Source organism: Rhododendron vialii, chromosome 13a, assembly GCF_030253575.1.
Source record: "Rhododendron vialii isolate Sample 1 chromosome 13a, ASM3025357v1".
Lineage (NCBI taxonomy): Eukaryota > Viridiplantae > Streptophyta > Magnoliopsida > Ericales > Ericaceae > Rhododendron > Rhododendron vialii.
Genome location: NC_080569.1, coordinates 6,018,294 through 6,028,323, shown reverse-complemented (window position 1 = coordinate 6,028,323; position 10,030 = coordinate 6,018,294). Strand labels below are relative to the sequence as shown.

General features: G+C 39.0%; 1 protein-coding gene across 7 annotated transcripts; it reads right to left on the bottom strand.

The window, feature by feature from the left end:
* LOC131314452 (F-box/LRR-repeat protein 12) lies at positions 1-3,798 on the bottom strand. 7 transcript variants are annotated; one of them, XM_058343083.1, is made up of 2 exons: positions 3,736-3,798; positions 1-2,284 (listed from the first exon to the last, which is right to left on the bottom strand). In XM_058343083.1, exon 2 carries the CDS (start codon positions 1,459-1,461, stop codon positions 256-258), a length of 1,206 nt encoding a protein of 401 aa, XP_058199066.1. In that variant the 5' UTR covers positions 1,462-2,284; positions 3,736-3,798; the 3' UTR covers positions 1-255. The 7 variants fall into 7 exon arrangements, with proteins under 7 accessions (XP_058199066.1, XP_058199068.1, XP_058199064.1 ...); XM_058343085.1 differs by having other exon boundaries at positions 1-1,201; positions 1,286-3,764; XM_058343081.1 differs by having other exon boundaries at positions 1-1,663; positions 2,125-3,763.
* Positions 3,799-10,030: the final 6,232 nt, after the last annotated feature.

The following is a 10,030-nucleotide window of genomic DNA, read 5'->3' as shown; positions in this document are numbered from 1 at the left end:
TAACCAAAGTACCGCAGCTGCTATGTATTTCGCTGGTTTGTCAAGTCATACAACGTATCTGATTGCTTCAATAGTATAAAAAACAAAAGACCAAAAAATTACACAAATAAAGTTCGCATGAAAATCATTACATAATGTTTAAAGTTTACCATGCAAAACGGAAACAAAAGTTGAAGAAATTAATTAAGACCCTCGGATGAAGCTTTTGACTTGAACATGAAATTAGTCATACTTCCTATCCGAAATTAGTTTGTCCTATCGTCGTGGAAAAGGCCAACAGGGTGCAATGGAAAACACTTGTTTTTCTTTGATCTTCACGTCACCTCTTAAACTTTTAAACACCTCCATTGCTGTGGAAGAAATTCGATCACATCCATGGACGTACAAGATTTCTAGACGCTTGCATCCATCCCTCAACGCCTGTAACCCTTGATCACACAAATTACGACAGTTATTGACATGTAGTCTCTTCAAGTTACAGCAGTTTGCGCCAACCGATTCCCATCCTGGTAATTTAACCTCGTGACATGACGCCAAGCTCCACTCTTGTAGCATAGGGCACCCCTTAGCAATCGCCACAACAGTTTCGTCATTAACACATGTGCACCTTTGAAAATCAAGGACAGCAAGTCTTTTGGCAAGTCCAGATGACCCAATAGTTGCCAAACCATGATCCTTATAAATAATACCACACCAATTGCTTAGACAAGATACGCGCAGATATTCAAGGCCGCCTCCACTCACAATCCTCCGTACCCCCTCCGGTAGAAGCCTACAATATGAAGCGTCTAACCAACTTAGGGTTTCGGAACACCCTTCAAAACCAACACCCGTGAGCCATCTACACAACTGGACACTGACTGAACGAAGCTGACGGCAATTTTGTGAAAGAGCTCTTATTCCTTTGTCAGTAATAAAGAAACACTCAGAAAGGTTCACATCTTTCAAAGCCGAGCAAGATTTAGACAAGATTTGTAACCCAACATCACTAATCTTGCATTGAAAGAGACTAATGATTGTCAAACAAGGGCACCCAGCAGCAACCAAGGAAAGCCCATAGTCACTGATGCTACGGCAATAATCTAAGCGAAGAAAGTGCAACTTCGAGCCGTAAAATTGCAATGAAGATAAGCCTGAATCAGGTAGATCATCGCACCCAGACAGGGACAAGGACCGTAGCTGGCGAAAACGACTGAGGAACCTACCAAGGGAGAGTTCAGCTTTAGCGGGACTGACGCATTTAGAGGTAGTATTAGAGGACAACACGAAGGAGGGTGGGCAATACAAGGATTGACGACTTGAATTCTGAATTTGAAGCCAGAGACAGCAAGTCAAGCCAAATGAATCACGATCCGACTTGCAGTCTAGCAGTTGGAAAATGTAACATAGGCAATCATAAGGAAGAAGGTGCATCATGAAGGAGGTAGGAGGACATCTTCTTCTGGAACCACTGATTGCCATTTCAACTTTCCTATCCAGCACTCTTCTAATTGAAGTTTGTAAATTAAGCAAGGATCCTTGTGATAATTCCAAAATTCAGTGGATGAGCTTGATGAAAAGATGGGTAACTCAGCAAAGCCACAGACAGCAGAGCAGGCGAGTTTTCATATCCATCTCCATATATATCCAGTAAGAATTGCACATTCACAACAAACAAGTTCTGCTGTAAAATTTGCAAAGACATTAAGCAGGGGTGTAGCAAGAATAAAATCTGATCAATTCATGACGTAGTCAAATTTAACAGCAAAAAGCATGGACAAGTGTAAAGCAAAATCAATTGAGACATCATGACAGCATATAAACTAGCTGGTGAGATCTTTCCAATTAATGGCATATAAAACGCTAGATTGCATGTCTACATCTATAAGCATAATTCACAAACAAGCCAGACATAAGAAAACGATAAAGTAATGCATAGATTTTACCAAGTCAAAATACTAATAAATATCAAACATTCTTGATGGAATTCCATCAAGATAAGCAAAATGGAAAAGAAGCGAAACGCACATGATTTCAGGTGGAAATCCTAGGCTATGTCCCCGGAATTAATGGAAACCACGACCCACTATGAATCAAAAGGTAAGAGAGACCAAGAGATAAGAATTACAAGCTTACAACCATTACCTAATGTTTACCTAACTCCATGTCTTGTGCTAGCTGGCCGAGGTCCTTCTTGACTCTATAGCCACCACGAGCTCACAATCTCGATCTCCATTCTTCAACTGGTCAATCTAATCAACCAACCAATGAATGGATAGGTGGAATGTACATGAATATGAAAGTTCTGAAAGACTAAACAGTGTTAAGGGTACACTCCAGTCGTGTTAAAATGATTACTACAAAACGAGAAAAAGAAGAGTAGATTTGTCGCCCACACACAAAACCCAGAGGGTCTGTTCTTCCACTCAAGAGGGAGGCTTAGGTCACTCTCCTTACCCTAATGAAAAGAGAAACATGTATCTACATACTCCTAGGCCAGGCAGGGCATATTTGGAGAAAAAAAAATTGCTCATAAAAGGCATAGCACTTGTGCGCATGTGAGATGTGCATAGGTGTAGCCCACTTGTACCGTTGTGTGAGCACACGCTTTGACTTGGGCTTCATCATGACGAATAATTCTTGAAGGGCACTCACATTTTGTTTGAAAATACAGAGAAATGGTTCTCTAGTTTGCAAGGAGTCAAGAACTGTTCAAGCACTTGTGCGCACCAAGCGCGCATACAGCAAGCTCAGTGCACTGGAAAGTCCATGCCTGAGCCAAATTTTGAGAGCATTACCAAGAGCAATATTCTCGGGATAGGGCACATACCTTCAGGCTCCAAGCATTGGAGTGAAGATCTAGACTTGAAAATCATCAAGAACACTTGAATCTTCGAATCATTGGGCGCATAGTCTAGTACGCACTACCCACAAGCAAAAGAAAAAGACTCGAATACGGACTCTCGATTCAATGGACTCTGGCTGTTGTTCTTTCTTTGCTGTTGGCTAGCGGGCTGCGGTTCTTTGTGTTGCTAGGCAAAGAGTGTAGTAGAAGAAAGAAGATATCTTAGTGTTAACTGTTATGCCTCCCCCCCTAAGTAACTGGAAGTTGAGCAAGGGGAGTGCAGGGCATTCCCTCCCGGCCTCTCTTTAGTCACATAATCCTTCAAAATGCCACGCCCTCCTTCTCTCAATTCTTGCACTGTGCTCGTGCTCCCGATTCTCACTCTCGCGAATTTTAGTGATTCTGGATCTGGTTCAAAAACGCTTTCACGCTCGCGCTCACACATTCGCACTAAAAATTTGTGACTTAGTTCGCTCCTACCTAGAGTGAGGAGCCTGAGAGCAAATAGGCAAATAATGATTTTAAAAAAAAAACACCTCCGTTCTTAGCTTAGATGGAGGTTTTCTAATTCCCCTTCTTCTCTAGGGCCAATTTTCCCCTTCAGTCACTTTTAAACCAATCAAATCGCCAACTACCTTAAGGAGGAGAAATCCAAAAAGCTTAGAAACATGAAAGAAATTGTGTATTACCCAAACGCCTAACGAACACACACACACACACACAAACGAAAACTGAAAGAAGCAACAGCTCATCAATGATAACAAGAAGACATAATTTTCTGTACATGCAAACCTTAGTTAGATGGCTTAATTCTGTGGAGAACAATCAAATTAATTAGCGCATTCAGACACCAAACAGCCCAGATTATAAAAGAAAAAAACAAAGAAGGTTAAATTGAAGCTAAAGCAGACCAGTTAGAGAGACATCAAGTCATCAACATGGGACGGTGGGATTCACTTGCTTGTTCAGATCAGCAGATCAAAACAATGACTATATATATATTTATTTATAAAGAGATAAGTTTTACACCGAGGGCCGTGTAGACTGTTTTGTGCGGAGGAATTCACTTGTTCAGATGTACATCAAAACAATGCAGAAAACTTCACGTAAGAATCTTAAAATGAGGATCTTATATGCGGGTTTTTCTATTTCTTGTCTTTTCTGATCTTATTTTGATGATCAAAGCTGCTCAATGGGTAACTGCAAAAAATCGTAAAAAAAAATGACCAGGAAGGGTTTGATTTGAGTAGTTTTTTTTGAACCGTTTAATAAAAAACTATTTGAAACTGTTCGGATAAAGCCCATTTCCGGTCATTTTTTTTTACGATTTCTTCTGAGAACCCTTAAAATCACATTTTGATTATATTAAGCGGCTCGAATCATCAAAATTTAATAAGAATCAATAAGGTCTTTATAAGTAAGGAGGTCCTTGCAAGGAGGAACTCCAAAACAATGACTATATATATTATATTTATAAGAGCATCCGCAATGCGAATAATCAAAATCGATAATCAAAATGTGTCACGTCAGCATTTGATTATTCATTTAGTTCATAATCAAACCTAACAAACTTGATCTCCACATTGGTTATTTTTGTATCCCTATAAAAAAAAAACCCCCCACAATGCGCAATGTATCTATGTTCAATTGCAAAACGAGTTCCAATCACGTATCCGACTACACCAAATTATTTGTCTTGATGAGACGATTCTAATGTGATGTGTTTTTTAATTTTTTTGTTTTGAATTTGGTTATTGGGTTTGGTTATTGAGTTTTGGTTATTGGTAAAAGTTGTTAAATTTGGTTATTCAAAGGTCAAAATTTAATGAGTTGCTAAGTTTGGTTATTACAATGTGAGCACTTTTTTGAACAAACATTGCTAACTTTAGCAACCTTTTAGTTTTAATTATTACATTATGGATGCTCTAAAGAGATAGGTTTTACGCGGAGGTCCATGTAGATTGTTTTGTGCGGAGAGCTAATAGGAGACATACTACAACGAATGTTTCAAATGATAGACCTCTAAAACGTGGACTCTTTTTTTTTTTTTTTTATCGAATTTCAATAATTCGATCTGTTAAATACATTCAAAACATGATTTTAAAGGTACGATTCAATAATCGGCCAAAAAAAAAGACCGGAAAAGGCTTGATTTGAGCATTTTTTATTGAACCGTTCAATAAAAAATTATTTAGATGAATCCCTTCCCGATCTTTTTTTTTGCTAATTTTTAGCAAATACCCTTAAAATCACATCCCGATCACATTAAGCAGTTCAAATCATCAAAATTTGATTGAAAAATGAGAGAAATAGAAAGGTCTGTATTTTAACTAAAATAAAGACCTTCTCATGAAAAACGGACTGATCACATAAAATCCTTTAAAGGGTGGACTCTTTCACCATGTTCGTTTTCGTTTTGGAATTTGGATATGAATACGCACAGTTTAGAATAAATTTTCTCTCAATTATTATTCTTATTAATTTCTCTATTTATCTTTCTCCACCTATTACCCAATTATTATTCTTATTAATTTCTCTATTTATCTTTCTCCACCTATTACCCAAAACCCATTTCTAAACGAAGTTTTTAAACGGTGGACTCTATGGCCTCCACCGTTTGATAAAGCTCTTAGGAGATGGAATTGGATTACTAAGCCGAATGTATTAACAATACTGCGTTTGGTTTCCAAAATTGGTTCGGATTCGTAGTCCATTGGGATGAGGAAGCCGAACTTTAGGGAGTATTAGCAATACCCGTGGGACTTGGTATTCATAGTCCGAACCCAACCCATTCTCATTACCAATCCCTTCTCATTACCAATTTCTTCTATCAATCCAATCCCATCATCTAATCCCATCTCAAACAAACATGATATTAATAATCTCATCATCTAATCCCATCCCAAACAACACATACTCATTATCAAACTCTTCTCATTACGAATTTCAATCCTAATCTCATCTCCTTACGAATCACATCTATCTATTACTATTATCAAACGAGGCCTATGTTGAGAAAAGAATGCCAAACCGGGTTTGGATCCAGTGCTCCACAATTTTCAACTGGGTTTGGATACAGTGCTCCACCATTTTGCCCTTTTTTTTCCATTCGTTAAATCTAATCTACTATATTCTAAAAGATATGGGGAGGGGGATGAGTGCTTACGGAAATCAAACACTGTCTATGTGCATGAGAGTATAAAAGAAACATCAACTGCGCTCTACTCCACTTGCACCATTCTGCATTTTGAGCCACAAAAATTCGTAAACTACCAAAAAATCTCAACATATTAATCATTTTGAACTAAAAGAAAACTTTTTTAACGAAAGAGGGATTTACTAGTTGGTCCTGATATTTGGCCCATATCTCAATGGGTTGTACTCCTTTATGAGAATTGGGGGTAGTTATTTAGATTTGCCGTAAGTTTTTGTTGATGAGATCTTAATCCAATGGGTTGGCCTAGTGGCTAAGGCTTGTAACTTGGAGATTTGATCATTCTTAAGGCCTCAGGTTCTTAGGTGTTATTAACTCTTCTTGGGCAAGTCCGCAACTTTAATTGGGATCCTCACAAATGAACTGTGTAATTGGTTCCCCAAAATTTGGTTGAGATCTGTGAAAGCTAGTTCGGACATCTGAGTTATTAAAAATGCCACCACAAAATCTCATAATTGAATATCAAAATTTTGCATACTGGACAACAAAAAATTTATAAACAATACCACAAAAAAGTTCATAACTTTAAACCATCTTTTTAACCCTCTCTAACTAAGCCTCGCGTGCACTTTGCCCCCTCTAACTTCTTTTTTTGGCACTCAACCCCCTCTAACTAACTGAAATTCAAACGGTCATAACTTCTTCATCCGAAATCGAAAACATGCAAATTATATATCAATTTCGAGGTCTTGAAGTTAGCTTTCTAATGACACCAAAATCACATCACGATTCAAAGCACACAGAAAGTTATGATCAAAAGAGTAAGGGCTGGTAGATAGAAAGACCGTTTTGATTATAACTTTCTGTGTGCTTTGAATCGTGATATGATTTTGGTATCATTAGAAAGCTGACTTCAAGACCTCAAAATCGATATACAAGTTGCATGTTTTCGATTTCAGACAAAGAAGTTATGACCGTTTGAATTTCAGTTAGTTAAAGGGGGTTGAGTGTCAAAATAAAAAGTTAGAGGGGGCAAAGTGCACGTGAAGCTTAGTTAGAGGGGTTAATTGTAGTTTACCCAAAAATTTATAGAAATTTATAGAAGATTGATTACTCCTTTCCCCGAACTCCCTTAGTGGGCTTTCAGCCAGGTTTAATATGATTGTGGGCTTATGTCCCGTTTGATTTCCAACCGTTATATAAAAAGAGCTGGTTTTTGGCATGTCTTAAATTCAATTTCGGACATATTTGCCCCTCAATTGCAAACAGTACAAACTTAGCCAGATGGGCATAATTGTAATTTCACTCCTGCCCACGTGGGGCGTTCTCAGCCGCTTCTTCCCACCTACCACTTTATTACTCCTTCCCTTTTTACGTTTTACACAGAGAAGCAAAATTACGGGAACGGCGCTAGAGAGAGAGAGAAAGCGGGGGGGAAGGCAGCCACGACGGCGATGATGACGATAACCACGACGAAAAGGACGAAGACGACGCCAATGAAGAAGGCAACGAAGAAGAAGCATTCCCGTTTGCGTGTGTTGGAGCAGAGGAGTCTACGGTTTCAGCGGATGTTGCGGATATGAGCGGAAGGGGAAGCAAGTGATGAGGATTCCGGTAGGGTTCGATACGACGAAGGGGAAGCAAGTGACGGGGGCGGATGTGAGCGGAGTGAGAGCCGTGACGAAGCGGCAGCCCAGGCAGTATATGAACCCACGGGGCGGATTCGATCGCCCTTTGCCTGTTGAAACCAACCGTTGATTCGTTCGAGTTTTATTTCAAGGTTAGGGTTTCGTTAATTTCTCAAACCGTAGACTTGTCTCTGGGTTTGCTGTTCTCTTTTAGGGTTGTTTGTAATGTGATTGAAATTTGCCCTCCGAACTGTGTGACCTCTTAATAAGGTGTTCCCTGTGATTTTGTGACTATTTCCTTGAATTTACTTTTACTCCTACTTAGACCTTATTAGGCAGTAGTTTTTAGTATAGGATTTATCACTTGGTAAATGTGTTTGCAAAAGTTTTTTGTTGAATATCTAAATTTAGGATTCGTGGAGTGGGTTAAAAAAAATGCAACAACCAAAAGACCAAGAAGAAGGAAACCTCGTACCAGTTTCTACCCGAATGGAAGGAGGAACATGACATGTTGAGGAATTTCCGATAGTATATATATATATAAAAAGAGGCAGTTTGTGGGTTGGTTTTTGCCAATTTGGGACACATTTGCCCTTCAATTGGAAACAGTACATACTTGGGGGTTGGGTTTTTGGTCTTTTCGACTTGATTGGGAATGGGTGAATACCATTACTCCCCGTCGATCCCCCCCCCCCCCCCCCCCCCCTTTGGTCTGTTGGGTACAGGTGGAGGCATCTATGGAGGGAGACAGAGAGAACGAGGAGTTCTTGGGCGAGAGAAAGGGAGGAGTTGTTGGGCGATTTCCAGTTTCTCTGTTGTTGCTTCCGCTCTTAGGTATTTGTTTTGGCTGTTAGTTTTTCTCGTCTTGTGGGGGATTGTTTTTGCTGTTATTTTTCCTGATTTTATTGTTTTCCCGTCTTTCGTGCCTGCGTTTTGTGGTCTGTGGTTTTGGCGGTTTGGGTTGCGGGGGTTTTTTGGGGTGCTTTGGCTATTTCCCTTGCGTTGAAGTTGTGGTTGGTTGGGTGGGATTTTGTTTGGGCATGTGGGTGTGGTCTGGTGTCCGTGCTCTCTGGGTTTTGGGGGAAAAGATAGTTCCCCTGTTTTTGCTTGCCTCTTGTGTTCAGTTTGTTTGTGAAATTTTTTTTTTCGACAGTGGTTGAGCATTTAAAAAATTAGCCATAATTTCAAGGAAAATAATATTAGCGCTCTAAAAATTGATGGAGATACTTCAAAAAATAAAAGGAAAGTGATTTTGGAATTACATTGGTTTTGGAGTGTTTGCATTAATTTTTGAAGTGCCAATATTATTTATTAATTTTAATTTGTGATGCTTTAGTGTACAATATGAATCTTGGTTGGTAGGTTTCAGTTTGTTTGGTTGGAATGGCGAATGTGGGTGCAGAGATAAAGTAATTAGTTGCTATAATGTTGCGCAAACTGTGGTTTGGTAATGTAAGAAATTAGTGGTTTGGTAAAGTAATTACTGGCGATATGTGCAGGAAAATGGGATGTGAAGGCCTTTGGTAATACACGGTCATTGTATTGGCCTTTGGTGTTTGCGTTTACAAAAGCCTTGCTATGAGTAAGATTTTAGGACCCATGAAACCCAAAGTTTGAAAAGTTTTAATACTTGTACAACGAAGCAAAATGTCAGGCGATCGAATCAAGATGATATGGGTGATTTTTTTTAAACAGGTAGAGGGAAATCCAACTATTTAATGTTAAGTTTACTAGCATTTAGCTAAGGGAAATAACTAACCATCCAAGGCATAATATACCGTTTACTGGCTCTGTTCTTGGTGCATTGAATGGTATATAATGTGTTCAGTATGTTTGCCTTTTGAATTGATTCTTGAAAATTAACGCGCGTGATTTTCTGTTCTTGGTATATGTCATGTTCGCTTATGGAGATGTTGATTAGTTCTCTTGATCTGTTCTTGATTGATTCCCTTACATAATGTGATGTATCTGATTGTTTATAATGTGTTGATTGTGTTTGTTTGAATTGATTCTTGAAAACCCATGTGTAGTTTGATGAGATTTTCAAGACCCAGTTTGTTTTTAGGATACAGCTTCGGTGTCTCCCTCCGTTTTGGAGACACCGTAAAAATTGGCATGACGTAACAACTAAAAGCATAATCAAAACCATTATATGTATAACTAAGGCATAACAAAAAAGTTGGGAACTCACACAACTGGTCACCGGTTCCAGGAAAAAAAAACCTTTACCCCACCCCTTTTAACCACGGTTAAGATATTTATCCGCTACATCTCATCTCATCTCCATCATCTTCATTTGCATCTCATCTCATCTCCATCATCTCCCACGTTCATCTCTCCCATTTTAACCACGTTCATCTCCATCTCCCACTGACGTTTCATCTCCATTTCCCACTCTTCTCTTCTCTCGCTGTCCTCTTCTCT

What these genes read in the sequence shown, in the direction of transcription:
- LOC131314452 (XM_058343083.1), bottom strand. Translation starts at nt 1,461, where the DNA reads ATGGCAATCAGTGGTTCCAGAAGAAGATGTCCTCCTACCTCCTTCATG.